Here is a 20,096-nt window from a genome sequence, read left to right on the forward strand (position 1 = left end):
GTGGGATTGTGGGATCGCTTAGCCCTGTTGCTTCTGCTTTTTAATGTGTTGCTGCTCCTGGCATGCTCCTCTACACTCCTTATTGAACCAGGGTTGGTCCCCTGGCTTGATGGCCATGAGGTTACAGATTGTGGCGGAATACAATTCTGCTGCTGCTGATGGCCCACAGTGCCTCATGGATGCCCAGATTTGAGCTGCTAGATCTGTTCTGAATCTCTCCCACTTAGCACAGTGGTAGTGCCACACAACATGATGGAGGGTGTCCTCCGTGTGAAGACGGGACTTCGTCTCCACAATGATTGTGCGGTGGTCACTGTTACCAATGTTGCCATGGGCAGACGCAGTCAAGTAGGTTTTTCCCCTTGTGTTGGTTCTCTCACCACCTGTCGTAGGCCAGCTCGGTCAGTAGTTGTGCTCCCGACTGTATACCACTATGCTGCCACCCCTGGTAGGGCAGAACATACCCAGGGATGGTGATGGAAGAGTTTGGGACATTGGCTGGAAGGCATGACTCTGTCAGGCTAGTAGTAATTATTCCAGATTTATTTAATTAACTGAATTTAAATTCCCCAGCCATGGTGGGATTTGAACTCATGTCTCTGGATCATTAGTCTAGGCCTCTGGATTACTAGCCCAGTGACATTACCACTACGCTACCGTTCCCTACTGTATCATCTGCTCACTGGGTGGTCTCCTCTACACCAGGGAGACATAACACGGATTAGGTGATCACTGTGCTGAGCAGCCTCTGTCCATATGTGCAGTCTGACAACACAGAGGCAGTAGAGGGGTCGAGAGTGGTGGTGGAGAGGTGGAGCTGGGCGTCATCAGCATACACGTGGAAGCTGACCCCGTGTCTGAGGATGTTGATGCCAAGAGGCAGCAAGTAGATGAGGAAGAGGAAGAAGCCAATGATGGATCCTGGCATGACTCCAGGGATAACAGTGTAAGGGTGGGAAGAGAAGCCATTGCTGGAGATGCTCTGGCTATGATTGGATAGATATGAGTGGAACCACCTGAGGGCAGTTCCTGAGCTGGACAACTCAGGAGAGGAGTTAAAGGAGGAAGGTGTGGTCGACTACGGACAGATGAATAAATAACTTTAGTGGATGTCAAAGCAACATCTTCAGGCATTGGGCTAGATTTTTGGGGAGCCGTCAGGCAGGGTTTCAGGCATGTGGGGGGGGGGGGAAATCCCGACTTTGGGGGTCCCGACACCATCCCACCCAAAACCCCGCCCCACATAAGTTTCAGGGGCGGCAGATACCTGCCTCGCACTGGGACCTGCCGAAACCAGGTGGGAAGGGATTAGTGCCAATTAACTGCCTGTTAACAGGTAGTTAACAGGCAGTTTTTAGCCTAACCCCCATTTTGAGGGGTTTTGTGTGGGTTTCCCGACGGCTCCAAACCACGCCAGGTTAGAGCAGCGGGCCGTCGGGTTGAATGAGTTGGAGGGGTCGCAATGTCGGCGCTCAGGTGAGTGATGGGTGCATGAGTGTAAAGGTAAGTGTGTTTGGTGTGTCTAAAGTGTGTAAAGAACTTTTACTCACCTTTACTTACCTTAACAGCCTTTCTTCCTGCAGCCGTCGGGAGCGCAGCACTCAGCCGGAACTGAAAGCTGAACGGCTGCGATCTGTCAAAAGTGACAGCCTTCAGCTTTCAGTGCTGCTGAGATTTCTAAATGAGCCTGCGCAGAAGGCCTCATCTTAGAAATCAGACTGTCAGTGTTTGACAGCTTCAAACAGCTGTAAAACACTGATATTTCATCTGTCAGAAATCTTGACAGATGAAATTTCAGTCTGTGACATCACCTGTTGCCGGGTGGCCCTTAATTGGCCTGCTCAAGATCAGTTAAGGGAAAATCGCGCTGATTGGCCGGACGTCGAAGTAGGCGGGTCAGAAACCCGAAAGGGGAAGTCCCGCCTTCTTCCCGACAGGTTTGACAAAATCGACCCCAATGTTTATCAATCACTGATGATTCTGTAATCAATTGGAAGGTCCCAGGTTCAATCCCCACTCTCTGCTGTTGACTGGTCCTCGTCTGGGGCAGCAGTTAATCCATGGCAGTTAACTGTAATGTCTCTGGGCTCCCAAGGAGGCAAAACCCAGCCACAGTTTCCAGTCCTGATCGCTGTCCTCGGACTCCTGCTATAGTATCACATATGGATGTCGGGTGAAGACAGGATCAGGCTCAGATGTGATGTTTTCTACAGTTGAATAGCCTGCTGTCGTGCATAGAGAGTGGCCATTTCAACAGGACACTTGGGAGGATCATTGTACCTCAACATGAATCAAGATCTTCAAGACAAGAGGATGAGAGAAAATATACATACTCAGCACAAAACATGTGTGTGTAATGTGGAAATAAACCCAGGAATGTGCTTTAGATCGCGTGCAAACCACTTTTATTAAAAAAGCTAGGGTGAATTATATCTTTTTAAGTTTTATTTTCTCAACTTCAGTTAGCTTTATGCTGTGATATTAGTCAAATAAAAATTAGAGTGACATTCATAATTAGTATTTAAACTTAATTCTAAACAAGAAGTATGAGCCAACATCAAGAGATTTCTGGTTGTGACACCTACCTCCAGAACCTCTGAGGGAACGAGATAATGATGGGATCAAACAAGAAGAGGAAATCTCATCCTTACTCTGTTTCCTTTACACTGGGCTGTAGGAGAGAGGGGCCATAATAATAATAATAATAATAATAATAATAATGTGGTTGCAGCAGGAACCCTGGGGGTAGTGATTATGTAGAGAGGGGGGGTTCCTGACATAGTGAGGTAGGCAGTGGGTTCTTAGCCTGTGGACATGCACTGTCCAGGCTCCCACATGAAGCAAGGCACCAGAGGAGTTATGGTCCTTGTGGAACTATATCCTAGCAATAGTCATGACCTTCCAGAGATGTGGGGGAAGAGCTGACCAGCATTTATGTTTAGATCTTTATAATAATAGATATTAACCAGTAGGTGAAGGTGCTTGGTCGTGGGATCAAAACCCCTAGACTAAAAAGTAACGTAAAGGTGAGACTGAGGTAAGAGCTGGGAAGGGATACAGTATAGCATTACATAGTGACTGCACACCAAAACTGGCTGGTGGTTGAAAGACTTCCATGTTGAAAGAGTTTGGGCAGTCTCAATGCAGTTCTGAATGTGTACTATCCCTAATTCAGTATTAAGTGGCAATAAAAGGCCCCAGGACAGCTGATGTGAGGCTTGGCTGGATTCAAATACATGTCCCAGCGGGAAATTTAATAACTAAAATTACTTCACTGTCTTATAAAAAGGAGGCTGCAAGAGTTCTGGAGTGATGTGACTTCTAAACAACTCTTGAATCATGTAACGCACGTAATATATTTACACTTTTGTTGTTTGGGTGTCATGGTATCAGGTCGACGCACTGTAAGTCCTAGTATACCAGGACCTGTGCGATGTCTTCTTCATACATTACAGGGCTGATTTTCCGAATGTGCCTCCTCTACTCAAACTGGTGCTAAAAGGGTTAAATTATGAGGGCAGGTTGCACAGACTCGGCTTATATTCCCTTCAATATAGGAGATTAAAAAAGAAAAAATATATATCGGAGATTAAGTGATGATCTAATTGAGGTGTTTAAGATGATTAAAGGATTTGATCGGGTAGATAGAGAAAAACTATTTCCTCTGGTGGGATAGTCCAGAACAAAGGAGCATAACTTTAAAATTAGATCTAGGCCATTCAGGGGTGGTCAGGATGCACTTCTTCAAGCAAAGGTTAGTGGAAATCTGGAACTCTCTCCGCCAAAAAGCTGTGGCGGCTGGGGGTCAATTGAAAATGTCAAAACTGAGGTTGATAGGTTTTCGTTAGGTAAGGGTATTAAGGGATATGGAACCAAGGCAGGTAGATGGAGTTAAGATACAGATCAGCAATGATCTAATTGAATGGTGGAACAGGCAGAAGGGGTTGAATGGTTGACTCCTGCTCCAATGAATGCCAATTGGAAAGTTGTAGATGTGTTCCCCAATGGGTCAGTGGTTGAATGCATCATGTGAGATGCTAGCAAACCATACAGACTAGTGTATCCCAGGTTTGACCTCCCGGTCTGTGCTGATTATTGCATAATGACACCACATTGGGCTCAATGCACCTGGACTGGGACTGGGGTGGGGGCATAAATATCAGCATCTAATTGCTATTCAGTGACCTACTGGGCAAAATCAGACTCAGCTGTTATGATATGGTTGAATAGCTAACCAATCATTAGGCTACCATATGAAGAATGGGCTACATTTTAAGTGAGTTACAGAAGAGCCCAGTGAATAACTGCACATATTAAATCCATTCCTTCCAGTCTCTTTCTTCAAAGTCCTAAAGGTCCCAATATTGTTTTGGGAGAGTCAACAGGGTGAAGAATTTCTACCAAAATAACAACAGAGAATGCTGGAAAAACTCAGCAGGTCAGGCAACATCCGTGGAGAGAAATTTGAGTTGACGTTTCGGGTTGAAACCCTTCTTCAAAACTGGAAAGAAAATAAAAAGATCGAAGGCAAAGCTGCGATCGAACAAAAGGAGAAAAAGAGACAATAAAAGGTATACGAAGCCAGATGAGATGGAGACAAAAGGCAGCTGAGACTAGGTGTGAAGTGTACTGGCAGGATAAGGACAGCTGCCAGGTGAGAAAGAGAAACAAAAGGAAAGGAGGGGGGGGGGAAAGGAGGACCCAAAACAAAGGGGTGGAAAAAATTAAAAGTAAAAAAGTGATAGGGGCCGAGGTTATGATCTGAAATTATTGAACTCGATATTGAGTCCGGAAGGCTGCAAAGTGCCTAATCGGAAGATGATTTGCTGTTCCTCGAGTTTACGTTGAGCTTCCGTGGAACAATACAAGAGGCCAAGGACGGTGAGGTCCGAGTAGGAATGGACCGGTGAATTAAAATGACAGACGACCAGAAGCTCGGGGTCCCCCTTACGGACCGAATGGAGGTGTTCCGCAAAGCGGTCACCCAATCTGCGTTTGGTCTCCCCAATGTAGAGGAGACCGCATCGTGAGCAGTGAATACAGTATACTAGATTGCAAGAAGTACAAGTGAATCGCTGTTTCACCTGGAAGGGGTGTTTGGGGCCCTGGATAGTGGGAAGGGGGAGGTATAGGGGCAGGTGTTACATCTCCTGCGCTTCCACGGGAAGGTGCCAGGCGAAGGGGAAGGGCTGTTGGGGGTGATAGAGGAGTGGGCTAGGGTGTCTTGGAGGGAGCGGTCCCTACGGAATGTTGAAAGGGGAGGGGAGGGGAAGATGTGTTTGGTGGTGGGATCACTTTGGAGGGAGTGGAAATGGCAGAGGATGATCCGTTGAATGTGGAGGCTGGTGGGATGAAAGGTGAGGACAAGGGGAACCCTATCGTGGTTCCGGGAGGGAGGGGCAGGGGTGAGGGCAGAAGTGCGGGAGATAGAACGGACACGGTCGAGGGCCGTGTCGACCACGGTAGAGGGGAATCCTCAGTTACGGAAAAAGGAAGACATGTCGGAAGCACTGGTGTGGAAGGTGGCATCGTCGGAGCAGATACGGCGGAGGCGGAGAAACTGGGAGAATGGAATAGAGTCCTTACAGGAGGCGGGGTGGGAGGATGTGTAGTCCAGGTAGCTGTGGGAGTCGGTGGGCTTGTAGTGAATATTGGTCGATAACCTATCCCCAGAGATGGAGACGGAGAAGTCAAGGAAGGGAAGGGAGGAGTCAGAGATGGACCACGTGAAGGTGAGGGAAGGGTGGAAATTGGAGGCAAAGTGAATGAAATTGTCTAGTTCGGGGCGAGAGCAGGAAACGGCACCGATACAGTCATCAATGTATCGGAAAAAGAGGTGAGGGAGGGGACCTGAGTAGGACTGGAACAAAGATTGTTCCACATAGCCCACGAAAAGGCAGGCATAGCTCGGACCCATGCGGGTACCCATAGCAACACCTTTAATTTGGAGGAAATGAGTGGAGTTAAAGGAGAAGTTGTTCAATGTGAGAACAAGTTCAGCCAGGCGGAGGAGGGTGGTGGTGGATGTGGACTGGACGGGCCTCTGTTCAAGGAAGAAGCGGAGTGCCCCCAGGCCATCCTGGTGGGGGATGGAGGTGTAGAGGAATTGTACGTCCATGGTGAAAAGGAAGCGGTTGGGGCCAGGAAACTGGAAACTGTTAAAGTGGCGGAGGGCATCCGAAGAGTTGCGGATGTAGGTGGGGAGAGACTGGACAAGGGGAGAAAAGATAGAGTCGAGATAGGAAGAGATGAGTTCTGTGGGGCAAGAACAGGCTGAAACGATGGGTCTACCAGGGTAGTCCTGTTTGTGGATCTTGGGAAGGAGGTAGAAGCGGGCTGTGCCGGGTTGGGGAACTATGAGGTTGGTGGCAGCGGGGGAAAGATCTCCAGAGGAGATGAGGTCAGTGACAGTCTTGGAAATGGTGGTTTGATGTTCGGTAGTGGGGTCATGGTCCAGGTGGAGGTAGGAGGAGGTGTCGGAGAGTTGGCGTTCAGCTTCCGCTTTGTTTGTACTGCAACAAGGTCAGTGCGTTGCTTGGTCAATGAGCATCGTCCAGTACTCAGTCCAGAGATGGCTGACACTTTAAGGGATGACTCCCTGAGCTCCTTCAGGCTGTGGAAAGTAAATGGAGATTGTGTTGATAAATCCCACCAAACACTTCAGCGTATGGAGGTGTAGAGGAATTGTACGTCCATGGTGAAAAGGAAGTGGTTGGGGCCACTTCCTTTAAGTCAAGAATAGAAATCTGTGGCTGCCTGGATTTTAACCCAACTCCTCTAGCAGTACATCCTTGTGGGCCTAAAGCCTTGCTTGTCATCTTACATTAGACTCTGCAAACATCTGTGTTGTAACTGCCCCATTGTTTGTTAATTTAGAAAGTTCCGAGTTCTGTTGGGATTGGTATCCTCTCCAATATTGAATCTCTATTGGACAGTGGGATTGGGAAACATTCCCTGATATCACAGAGTTGATTGTCCAACTGTCTTTATCTGTTCTGTGGTTTGTCTTTTCCTCTCTTGTCAGTCCTTGATGTACACTAAGTAATGGCTCTGACTGAGGTAGAACCTGGACAGTATCACAAGATTCGTTGTTGCGGTCTTCTCCCTTTATGATGTCTGCTCGAAGGTTATCAAAGTTCTGCAAGAGGAACACAACAAAACATCCAATTTATTACAATGTTCTCACCTTTTTCTCTCTCCTTATCTTGAATCGCTGTCTCCCCCAGTTAAAGCATTCTTCATGTGTGAGCCTAAACACTGAGGGCCTGAAATTCCCAGGGCTCCGCTCCGGTTGGGACTTCCGGCTGTCAGTCTGTTGCGTTTCTGACCCCATCCCAAATCCCAGGGGCATGTGCGTATGGAAGGAAATGGAGGTCCATATCACTTGCAGCATTACTGAGTTGCCCGCCCAAGTGTGCGGGAGGTGGTTGGAGGGGAAGCGGAACCAGGTATTTCTCTGCAGCACCTTGACGTGGTGGGAAGGCTTGCATGCTCCTATAACTCTGAGAACTGTGCTGGCGGAAGTATAACTCCTGTTCGGACCAGCCAAGCTAGACAGGTTGTAAGGTTAGGCCCAGACTAAAGGTCAGTCCACCAGTCCTCTAGGTCGGGGCTTGTGAGTCAGGCTGATGACCTGCCCACATAAATATGCCTTTCATTATGGAAACAACCCAGGGACAAGATGAGTCTATTACAGACTGAAAAATATAAATATCAACTGTGGAGAACCACCATCTGCTGGATGTGAGGCATGGTGATAAACTGATCAGAGTCAAATATCTTGCCCTGGACAGACAGCACCAAATGAAATGGGTTGCCTCACATGCCACTAACTTGTTGCAGAGTGAAGGGGGACTCTCCATGCTGACCAAAAATGGCCAGGAACTTGTCAGAGTTTAAATATTCAAAAGCTCTCACTTTCCCGAAGGCCATCGAAACATTGGCAAACCGGCATCTGGAAGAATTGCAAGCCCTACATCTGCCAGGGTCTGGTCCTTGCACACCAGTACACCTGCATCAGGTATCATGGGGGCAGAAGGTGCAGAGTTTCTGATGCCACACGTCGACCCAGCAGTTCTGCCTCTTCCAACAATGTCCACATCAAGGGGTCCTGGCACAAGAAGACTCCACCTCACTTCTGGCAGGAATTAGGCCACTTACAAAAAGCAAGGGAGCAGAGACCCAGCACCCAGCACCCAAAATTCTGACCTGCTTGTCCTGATTTGCTGCCGCGATACGTCCTCCCCCCGACCCAGTAATTTCGGGCTTTAGGTATGCATAGTCTATTCAGTCATGGGAGGCAGGGGTTCAAAGTTTAACATTTCAATTTTTCATCCTTATTTTCAAATCACTCCATGGCCTTGCCCCTCCCTATTTCTATAAACTTCTCCAATCCGACATCCCTCTGAGATTTCTGCGCTTCTCCAACTCTGCCTCTTGTCCCTCCCCGACTTCCTTCGCCCCACCATTGGCGGCCGTGCCTTCAGCCATCTAGGCCCTAAGCTCTGGAAATTCCTTCCAAAACCCTTCCGCCTCTCCACCTCTCTCTCCTCCTTTAAGACACTCCTTAAAACCTACCTCTTTGACCAAGCTTTTGGCCACCTGTCCTAATTTTTCTTTCTTTGACTTGGTGTCAATTTTTTGTTAGATTAGCCTGTGGGGAGCACCTTGGATGATTTTACTATGCTAGAGGGCCCGGTCATGGTGATGCTGGAGTGGTTCTTGCAGGGATTGTGCTGGTTGGCTATTCTTGAGCCCGCAGACCCTGGGTTTCCATCGTCAATTTAAATAGCCTGAAAATTGGGAACTGCAGCCCATGATGCAGCGGACCTGCGGGAGACGAGGCGGCTGAGCAGCAGCGAGTTTAAAAGAGCGGCAGAGACCAGGTAGGCTTACTAACCTCCAATCTCTGAACTCAGAGGGAGGGAGAGAAGTAAAAAGTAATCGAAGTGTGACGTCAGGTAAGTGATTGGTTGGTGAGTATTTCTCTCTTTTTAAACTTTAACTCTGTGGTTTGTAGTTTCTAAGCTCTCTGTGGTGTAGCGGGGACTGTTGGTAAACCAGGGCCCTTAAATATACCATTTAACTGTAGTGTAATTGGTGGGATTGATTTGATTTAATTTAATTTCAATTAATTAAAGGGTAAGTAATGACAGGAGAGCCCGGCCCCGTGGTATGCTCCTCCTGTGCTATGTAGGAACTCAGGGACACGTCCTGTGTCCCTGACAACTATGTGTGCAGGAAGTGTGTCCAGCTGCAGCTACTGGCAGATTGCATTGCAGTGCTGGAGCTGCGATTGGATACATACTGGACCATTCGCGATGCTGAGGACAACCTGGATATCACATATAAGCAGTTGGTCGCATTGCAGGCAAAAGTTGCACAGGCAGAAAGGGAAGGGGTGACCAACAGACAGAGTAGTAGGCGCAGGCAGGTAGTGCAGGGGTCCCCTGTGGACATCCCCCTCTCAAACAGATATACCACTTTGAATACTGTTGGGGGGGATGGCTTATCAGAGGAAGGCAGCAGCAGCCAACTTCCTGGCACCAGGGGTGGCTCTGCTGCACAGGACAGGAGGAAAAAGAGGGGTAGAGCTATCGTAATAAGGGATTCTATTGAAGGGGAATAGATAGGCATTTCTGCAGCTGCAAACGAGACTCCAGGATGGTGTGTTGCCTCCCTGGTGCAAGGGTCAAGGATGTCTCAGAGCGGCTGCAGAACATTTTAGAAGGGGAGGGGGAACAGCCAGTTGTCGTGGTGCATATAGGTACCAAAGATATATGTATAAAACGGGATGAGGTCCTAAAAGCTGAATATAGTGAGTTAGGAGGTAAATTAAAAAATAGGACCTCAAAGGTAGTAATCTCAGGATTGCTACCAGTGCCACGTGCTACTCAGAGTAGAAATAGAAGGATATTTCAGATGAATACGTGGCTAGGGGAATGGTGCAAGAGGGAGGGATTCAAATTCCTGGGACATTGGAACCGGTTCTGGGGGAGGTGGGACCAGTTCAAACCGAACGATTTGCACCTGGGCAGGGCTGGAACCGATGTCCTAGGGGGAGTGTTCGCTAGTGCTCTGGGGGAGGGTTTAAACTAAAATGGCAGAGGGTTGGGAACCTGAGCAGGGGGACAGAGGAAATGGAAACAAGGATAAAAGCAAAAGATAGGAAGGAGAAAAACAAAAGTGGCAGTCAGAGAAATCAACGGTTTAAATCAAACATGGCCAAAGTAAATAATAATTCTAATAGGTCTAAGAGCGTTAAAAAAACAAGCCTGAAGGCTTTGTGTCTTAATGCGAGGAGCATTCGTAATGAGGTGGATGAATTAGCTGCGCAAATAGAGGTAAACAAATATGATTTGATTGGGATAACGGAAACATGGCTCCAGGGTGGCCAAGGCTGGGAACTCAACATCCAGGGGTGTTCAATATTCAGGAAAGATAGGCAAAAAGAAAAGGGAGGTGGGGTAGCATTGCTGGTTAAAGAAGGGATTAACACAATTGTAAGGGAGGATATTAGCTCTGATGATGTGGAATCTGTATGGGTAGAACTGAGAAATAGCAAAGGGCAGAAAACATTAGTGAGAGTGGTATATAGACCTCCAAACAGTAATGCGGAGGTTGGGGATGGCATTAAAAGGGAAATTAGAGAAGCTTGCAATAAGGGCACAGCAGTCATCATGGGTGCCTTTAATCTACATTTAGATTGGGCTAACCAAATTAGTAACAATACTGTGGAGGAGGAATTCCTTGAGTGTTTACGGGATGGTTTCCTGGACCAATATGTCGAGGAACCAACCAGAGATCAGGCCATCTTAGACTGGGTATTATGTAACGAGAAAGGATTAATTAGCAATCTTGTTGTACGAGGCCCCTTGGGTCAGAGCGATCATAATATGATTGAATTCTTCATTAAGATGGAGAATGAAGTGGTTGACTCAGAGACAAGGGTCCTGAATTTAAATAAAGGAAACTACGATGGTCTGTGGCGCGAGCTGGGTAGGATTGATTGGGGAATGTCACTCAAAGGGTTGACGGTGGATAGGCAATGGCAAACATTCAAAGACCACATGGATGAACTACAGAATTTGTTCATCCCAGTTTGGCATAAAAATAAAACAAAAAAGGTGACTCAACCGTGGCTAACAAGGGAAATTAGGGATCGCATAAGATCCAAGGAGAGGACATATAAATTGGCCAGAAAAAGCAGTAAACCTGAGGATTGGGAGCAGTTTAGGATTCAACAAAGGAGGACAAAGGGATTAATTAAGAAGGGGAAAATAGAATATGAGAGTAAGCTTTCAGGGAATATAAAAACTGACTGTAAAAGCTTTTATAGATATGTGAAGAGAAAAAGATTGGTGAAGTCAAGCGTAGGTCCCTTGCAGTCAGAATCAGGGGGATTTATAATGGGGAACAAAGAAATGGCAGACCAATTAAATACATATTTTGGTTCTGTCTTCACAAAGGAGGACACAAATAACCTTCCAGAGATGTCGGGGAACATAGGGTCTGATGAAAGGGAGGAACTGAAAGAAATCAGTATTTAAAGGGAAATGGTGTTTGGGAAATTGATGGGATTGAAGGCCAATAAATCCCCAGGGCCTGATAATCTACATCCTAGGGTACTTAAGGAAGTGGCCCTAGAAATAGTAGATGCATTGCTGATCATCTTCCAACATTCGATGGAATCTGGAACAGTACCCATGGATTGGAGGGTAGCTAATGTTACCCCACTATTCCAAAAAGGTGGTAGAGAGAAAACGGGGAATTAGCCTGACATCGGTAGTGGGGAAAATGCTAGAGTCCATTATAAAAGATGTAATAGCAGAGCACTTGGAAATCAGTGACAGGATCGGACAAAGTCAACATGGATTTACAAAAGGTAAATCGCGCTTGACTAATCTACTGCAATTTTTTGAGGATGTAACTGGTAAAATAGATAAGGGAGAACCAGTGGATGTGGTGTACTGTATTTGGACTTTCGATAAGGTCTGGCATAAGAGATTAGCGTGTAAAGTTAAGGCACATGGGATTGGGGGCAAGGTATTGACTTGGATAGAGAACTGGTTGGCAGACAGAAAGTAAAGAGTTGGAATAAACGGGTCTTTTTCTGAGTGGCAGGCAGTGACTAGTGGGGTACCGCAGGGATCAGTCCTTGGACCCCAGCTATTCACAATATATATTAATGATCTAGACAAGGGAACTAGATGTAATATCTCCAAATTTGCAGACGACACAAAACTGGGTGGGCGTGTGTGCTGTGAGGAAGATGCCGAGAAACTCCAGGATGATTTGGACAGGTTGGGTGATTGGGCAGAAGCATGGCAGATGCAATATAACGTGGATAAATGTGAGGTTATCCACTTTGGTGGCAAAAACAAGAAGGCAGATTATTATCTGAATGGCAATAGATTGGGAGAAGGGGAAGTCCAACGAGACCTGGGTGTCCTTGTGCACCAGTCGCTGAAGGTAAGCATGCAGGTGCAGCAGGTGGTTAAGAAGGCAAATGGTATGTTGGCCTTCGTAGCAAGAGGGTTTGAGTACAGGAACAAGGATGTCTTGCTGCAGTTGTACATGGCCTTGGTGAGACCACATCTTGAGTATTGTGTGCAGTTTTGGTCACCTTATATGAGGAAGGATGTTCTTGCCATGGAAGGAGCTCAGCAAAGATTCACCAGGCTGATACCTGGGATGGCAGGAATAACGTATGAGGAGAGATTGGGTCGATTGGGCTGATACTCGCCGGAGTTTAGAAGAATGAGAGGGGATCTCATTGAAACTTATAAAATTCTGACAGGACTGGACAGACTAGATGCAGGAAGGATGTTCCCGATGGCAGGGGAGTCCAGAACCAGGGGTCACAGTCTAAGGATAAGGGGTAAGCCAGTTAGGACAGAAATTAGGAGGAATTTCTTCACCCAGAGAGTGGTGAACTTGTGGAATTCTCTACCACAGAAGGCAGTAGAGGCCAATTCATTAAATATATTCAAGAAGGAGTTGGATATATTTCTTAAGGCTAAAGGGATCAAGGGGTATGGGGAGAAAGCAGGGACCGGGTACTGAATTTGAATGTTCAGCCATGATTGCATTGAATGGCGGAGCAGGCTCGAGGGGCCGAATGGCCTACTCCTGCTCCTATCTTCTATGTTTCTATGATTCCTTGACCAGTACTCCCTGCGTGTACTGCTGAGTGACCTGAGCGTGCAACAGAACAATCAGTCCTACAAATCCATCAAGCAACAGCATATCAAGGGCATTCTGACCATTTGTAGAGAAAACCATTGAACTATTTGCAATCAGGGTGCAGGTTTAAGAAAGCTGTGTGTGTGTGTGGGCATGCGTGTGGCAGGCACTTACCGGAACATAGGGGGCTGAAACTTTGGGAAACCATGCAGATTGAGCCCTATTGCAGAGCTTCCATGTTAGAAACAGGGACACCGCTAGAACGGATACTCCAGGAAGTAACCCTGTGATCACCGTCACCAGGATCTCATTGGATGTGGTATCTGGAGATATAGACAACATCAGAACAACATCGCTCAGTCAACTGTTAGGGAAGGATATCAAGGGATATGGAGCAAAGGCGGGTAAATGGAGTTGAGGTAAAGATCAGCAATGATCTAATTGAACAGACTCGAGCGGCTGGATTGTCTACTAATTGTCTTGACTTGTAAGTTTGCAGATTTGATCTCTGGTCAGTGCCAAGCTATCTAATCCTATGGGGTATTGGGTTTTAAGTTCAGCTCAGGGTCAAAAAGGACAGTTGTGCACTACAGTTGGCCTCAGCACCCCATGTGAGGGATGAGCCATAACTCTTATTCCTGAGCTCTATCCAGTGACTGCTGGAGTTGTGTACGTCTGGGTGTTGGGCGAGGGTAGGATGGACCTCTGCTCTGATAATCTCTGTGATGAAATAGCCTGCTGATGCTCACTTCCTCGGCTCACATTTGAAAAAAGGGTAAGGTACTGGAGAGTGTCCAGTGTCTGTGGAGTCATCACCTTCAGGGGTAGAGGGAGAAACTTATTGGGGAAAAAATATAGGGGGGAAAATTCGGTTGCTTTACCCCCCAAGGGGGCGCTAACAGGGCGCAAAGCACCTAGCGCCCGGGTGCAGCACTGCTAACACCTCCCTCAAAATTCAGCAGGAGGTTAGCGGCAGCGGCAAGCCTTTCAATTATCTCAATAGATCACGAAACGTTACTGCAAAGCCACACTCAACCTTATCCTGCTGTGCCACTCATCACATCCCCATTACTCTGCCTTCCCTACTCTATTCCTGCACATCCTTACTCACACCAACTTACCTTGCACCTCCACCCATCCTTCTCTATCTACATTATCACTTCCCCATCTCACTAGCCACCCCTCACACTCACCCTCATCCTAGTCCAATCATACCAACTAACAACACACAGGGATAGGCACTTGGGTGTTTTAGCCAATGTTCATGTAAAGTTTCTGTTAATGTGCTGTCAAACATTGAAATCTTTATTTTCAATACTTTGCATTCTTGAACAGATTTGTGTGCACCTTTGGAAGTGGCTTACTGAATTGCAGTGAATGGTGAGACATAACGGTACCCCCCGCAATGCTGATGAGTGTGAAAGGAATGGCTTAGGCATTGTAGGGATGCTTTATGGTGTTGGTGTGAGGTGGTGCCAACCTGGTGCATCATGTGGCAGCCAGGGTGTACAGCGTCAAGTGAAGTAAATCTGGCTATGGTGAGGCCATCTCTGGCATCCCGGGCAGCAATGAAGTTGGGTGCTGATGTCCTGTGCAGCATCAGTTGATTGCGGAGAAGGCTGATGATGTTGTTGGTGCTGCTGGTGTGCCTGGTGCTGCTGGTGTTGGGGCTGATTGTGGTGGGATTCTGAGAAGCAAGGTGAGATAGTTTCAAGGGCACTGGTACTGATGTAATAGATGGCAGGTGAAGTTGAGATGACAGAAGCGATCTATCAATGGTGAGAGAGGTTGTTCCAATGACGTGACATTGGATACAAAGTTTACTCCAAACACTTGCAACCTGCATAAAGCTCAATCTGTCTTCCAAATGCAGTAAGCAACAGATTCTGAGCTTGAAAATTGAACAGCTGTGAGATGGGAGCTTTTATATCACATTTGCAGCTGTCAAGTAAAGAAATTATATCATGCTGACACAACTCCCGACCTGCTTACCTGACGTGAACCCCGAGCAGCATGGAACCCATGGGTGACCTCGTAAAATGTTAAGGTGAGCTCAAAGTTTTCTTTAACAGGCAGTTAACAAGCTCTTAATCACCTAAATTGCCTCCCCCGCCACTTGGAGTCGGGTCTGTTCAGCGCTGACAGACCCAACATCTGGGAAACTAGTGTGGCGGTAGCTTGACGTGCCTGCTGACCCCCTGAAAAATGTCCCCCGAAGTATTTGTTTAATTTCTCTGCCATTTCCTTAGTCCCCATTATAATTTCTCCTGTCTTAGCCTGTAAGGGACCCATGTTTACTTTTGCTAATCTTTTCCTTTTTACATACCTATAGAAACTTTTACAATCTGCTTTTATGTCTCGCTTGTTTACTCTCATTCTATTTTCCCTTTCTTTATCAATTTCTTGGTCCTCCTTTGCTGAATTCTAAAATCCCCTCAATCCTCAGGCTTACTACTCTTTTAGGCAACATTATAAGCCTTTTCCTTTAATCTAATACTACCTTTAATATCTCTTGTTAGCCACAGTTAGACCATTTTTTCCGTGATGCTTTTATTCCTTAAGGGAATGTATATTCGTTGCGAATTATGAATTATTCCTTTAAATGTTTGCCATTGCTTTTCTACTGTCATATCTTTTAATCTAGTTTCCCAACCTACCTTAGCCAACTCGCCTCTCATACCTACGTCGTTTGACATGTTCAGGTTAAGGACCCTAGTTTCGGACTTAACTAAATCACTCTCAAACTCAACATAAAATTCTATCATATTATGATCACTGCTCCCCAGATGCTCCGTTACTGTAAGGTTATTAATTAACCCTGTCTCTTTGCACAGTACTAGATCTAAAATAGCCAATTCCCTTGTAGGTTCCTTGGCATACTGATCTAGAAAACTATCTTGAATGCATTCCATGAACTCTTCCTCTGCATTATTTCTGTAAATGTGGTTTGCCCAGTCTATATATAGATTAAAGACCCCCATGATTACTGTATTAGCCTTGTTACATGCATCTCCAATTTTCTTAATTATAATCTGCCCGACACTACAACCACTGTTAGGGGGCCTATAGACTACTCCCACTGGTGTTTTCTGCCCTTTGTTGTTTCTTAGCTCCACTCTAACTGATTCTACATTTTGTTTTTCCGAGCCAAGATCCTTTCTCTCTACTGTCTTTATTCCCTCCTTTATTATCAGGGCTACCCCTCCTCCTTTTCCATTCTGCCTGTCTCTTCTAAAAGTCAAATATCCTGGAAAATTTAGTTCCCAACTTTGGTCACTCTGCAACCTTGTCTCTGTAATGGGCTATTAAATCAAACCCATTTATTTCTATCTGCACTATTAATTCATCTATTTTGTTGCGAATGCTTTGTGCATTCAGATATAGTAGTTAGCGTTAACTTTTTTCAATTTTTCCATGATGTCACTTTAGTCACTAATGCCCTATTACCGTTATTAATCTTTCTGTCCCTTCCTGACCCACTCTGCTTATCTTTACCCAGATCACTACTCTGCTCTACAGCCTTGACATTTCTCTTACTGCTTTTGAATTTACCCTTTCCCGAATCCTCCCACCCTCCCTTCATTAGTTTAAAGCCCTATCTAATGTCCTAGTTATTCAATTCGCCAGGACACGGGTCCCAGCCCGATTTAAGTGGAGACTGTCCCCATGAAACAGCTCCTTCTTTCCCCAGTACTGGTGCCAGTGCCCCATGAATTGAAACCCCTGCCTCCCACACCACTCTTTGAGCCACGCATTTAGCCTGCTAATCTGTTTGTCCCTATGCCAATTTGTGCGTAGCTCAGGCAACAATTAACAATCCAGAGATTATTACCTGTGAGGTTCTGCGTTTTAATTTCGACCCAAGCTCCTCAAACTCTCTCAGCAGAACCTCATTCCTAGTTCTACCTATGCCATTGGTTCCTACATGGACCACGACAACTGGATACTCCCCCTCACACTCCAAGTTCTTCTCCAGCCGTGAGGAGACATCCTTTACCCTGGCACCAGGCAGGCAACACAACCTTCGGAACTCCCAGTCGCGGCTGCAGAGAGCAGTATCTATCCCACTATTATATATATTTAATAATTCATTCGAAAAAGTTGTATTGGGGTGACCTAATAGAGGTCTTTAAAATTATGAAAGGTTTTGATAGAGTAGACACAGAGAGAGTGTTTCCACTTCTGGGGAAGAGCAAAACTAGAGGCCATCAATATAGGATAGTCACCAAGAAATCAAATAGGGAATTCAGAAGAAACTTCTTTAGCCAGAGTGTGGTGAGAATGTGGAACTCGCTACCACAGGGAGTGGTTGAGGCAAATAGTATAGATGCATTTAAAGGGAGGTTAGATAAGCATATGAGGGAGAAGGGAATAGAGGGTTATGCTGATAGAGTTAGTTGAGGAAGGATTGGAGGAGGCTCGAGTGGAGTATAAATGCCAGCATGGACTGGCTGGGCCGAATGGCCTGTTTCTGTGCTGTATAACCTATGTAAAACCTAAGCCATGTTTGGTTTGCCCAGTAAGCTTTGACATAACAAGAGAAAAATTGAAAGCTGCCAGGGTTATTTCTCTGACACTGGTAATTTACTCACCATCATTGACTGACTCACATATAGCGTCACTGCGGGGACTGAACTTGTGGTATTCTAAAATGTAGAGTTGTGCTTGGAAACAGTAAGTCTCTCCACTCTGCACAATGACATTGTGAGGATTCTGACGTTGGTCCATGGAGGCATTTATGATCTGGAATCATCAACATAAAATGGTATAGGATAAGTAAACAGTGTTCTTTATTTTCATTACACAGTGAAAAAAGTAATAGACATGGAGCTGAACGAAGGAACAGGTGTAGGTCATTCAGCCCCTCAAGCCTGTTCCATCATTCCATTAGATCATGGCTGATCTGTACCTCAACTCCATTTACCTGCCTTAGCTCCATATCCCTTGATGGTGGTAAAGGGTGGAGCCAAGAGTGACAGTGATGTGTGGAGCCAGGAGAGTGAGGGAGGAGCCAGGAGAGTGAGCATGGAGCCAGGAGAGTGAGGGGAGGAGCCAGGAGAGTGGGGGGAGGAGCCAGGAGAGTGAAGGGAGGAGCCAGGAGTGGGGGGAGGAGCCAGGAGAGTGAAGGGAGGAGCCAGGAGAGTGGGGGGAGGAGCCAGGAGAGTGAGGGGAGGAGCCAGGAGAGTGAGGGGTGGAGCCAGGAGAGTGAGGGGAGGAGCCAGGAGAGTGGGAGGAGGAGCCAGGAGAGTGAAGGGAGGAGCCAGGAGAGTGGGGGAGGAGCCAGAAGAGTGAGGGGAGGAGCCAGGAGAGTGAGGGGTGCAACCAGGAGAGTGAGGGGAGGAGCCAGGAGAGTGAAGGGAGGAGCCAGGAGAGTGAGGGAGGAGCCAGGAGAGTGAGCATGGAGCCAGGAGAGTGAGGGGAGGAGCCAGGAGTGAAGGGAGGAGCCAGGAGAGTGGGGGGAGGAGCCAGGAGAGTGAAGGGAGGAGCCAGGAGAGTGGGGGGAGGAGCCAGGAGAGTGAAGGGAGGAGCCAGGAGAGTGGGGGGAGGAGCCAGGAGTGAGGGGAGGAGCCAGGAGTGAGGGGTGGAGCCAGGAGAGTGAGGGGAGGAGCCAGGAGAGTGGGAGGCGGAGCCAGGAGAGTGAAGGGAGGAGCCAGGAGAGTGGGGGGAGGAGCCAGGAGAGTGAAGGGAGGAGCCAGGAGAGTGAGGGTGGAGCCAGGAGAGTGGGGGGTTGGGCCAGGAGAGTGGGGGGTAGGGCCAGGAGAGTGAGGGGAGGAGCCAGGAGAGTGAAGGGAGGAGCCAGGAGAGTGAGGGGAGGAGCCAGGAGAGTGAAGGGAGGAGCCAGGAGAGTGAGGGGTGGAGCCAGGAGAATGAGGGGTGGAGCCAGGAGAGTGAGGGTGGAGCCAGGAGAGTGAGGGGTGGAGCCAGGCGAGTGAGGGGAGGAGCCAGGAGAGTGAGGGGAGGAGCCAGGAGAGTGGGGGAGAAGGCAGGAGAGTGAGGGGTGGAGCCAGGAGAGTGGGGGGAGGAGCCAGGAGAGTGGGGGAGGAGGCAGGAGAGTGAGGGGAGGAGCCAGGAGAATGCAGGGAGGAGCCAGGAGAATGCAGGGAGGAGCCAGGAGAGTGGGGGGAGGAGCAAGGAGAGTGAGGGGAGGAGCCAGGAGAGTGAGGGGTGGAGCCTGGAGAGTGAGGGGTGGAGCCAGGAGATTGGGGGAGGAGCCAGGTGCATTGTGGTGGAGCCAGGAGCATTGTGGTAGAGCCAGGAGCATTGTGGTGGAGCCAGGAGAGTGGGGGAGGAGCCAGGTGCATTGGGGTGGAGCCAGGAGAGTGGGAGTAGAGCCAATAGCAGTATTGAGGTGTGAGCCAGGATCATTGGTAAACATAGGACAATTTGGGGCCATTCAGCCCCTCTTCAATTAAATCATGGCTAACCTGCACCTCATCTCCATTTAACTGCCTTTACTCCATATCACTTGATACCCTTACCCAATAAAACCTATTGATGCACAGATGCTGCCTGACCTGCTGAGTATTTCCAGCATTTTCTGTTTTTATTTCAGATTCCAGCATCCGCAATATTTTGCTTTTGTAAACCTTATTGATCTCAGTCTTGAAAACTCCAATTGACCCCCAGCATCCACAGCCTTTTGGGGGAGAGAGTTCCAGATTTCCGCTACCCCTTATGTGAGAAAGTGCTTCCTGATTTCATTCCTGAATGGCCTACTCTAATTTTAAAATTTTGTTCCCTTGATCTTGATTCCTCCGGAGGAAATAGTGTTGTATCCGTGTGTTAATGGAGACACGGAATGCAGGAGTTGGTTTAACAGGTGTTTACTGAACAATGTCTGGAGGTGAACTAAAAGATACAAGACGCTATACAGGCTTATATACCCGAGTGGTCACTACCGGTATTACAGT

At 47.4% G+C, this 20,096-nt stretch overlaps 1 protein-coding gene across 1 annotated transcript in view; it reads right to left on the reverse strand.

The window, feature by feature from the left end:
- Window positions 1-6,104: 6,104 nt before the first annotated feature.
- il20rb (interleukin 20 receptor subunit beta) overlaps window positions 6,105-20,096 on the reverse strand; it is a 124,583-nt gene continuing 110,591 nt past the window's right edge. The window contains exons 5-7 of the mRNA XM_085989491.1: window positions 17,778-17,928; window positions 13,360-13,508; window positions 6,105-7,138 (exon numbers count right to left, since the gene is read on the reverse strand). Of these exons, the coding sequence (XP_085845617.1) occupies window positions 6,815-7,138; window positions 13,360-13,508; window positions 17,778-17,928 (624 nt within the window). The 3' untranslated portion in view covers window positions 6,105-6,814. The remainder of the gene's footprint in view (window positions 7,139-13,359; window positions 13,509-17,777; window positions 17,929-20,096) is intronic.

This window comes from Somniosus microcephalus, chromosome 6 (genome assembly GCF_052327205.1).
Source record: "Somniosus microcephalus isolate GS21.2 chromosome 6, FLI_Smic_1.0, whole genome shotgun sequence".
Taxonomy (NCBI): domain Eukaryota; kingdom Metazoa; phylum Chordata; class Chondrichthyes; order Squaliformes; family Somniosidae; genus Somniosus; species Somniosus microcephalus.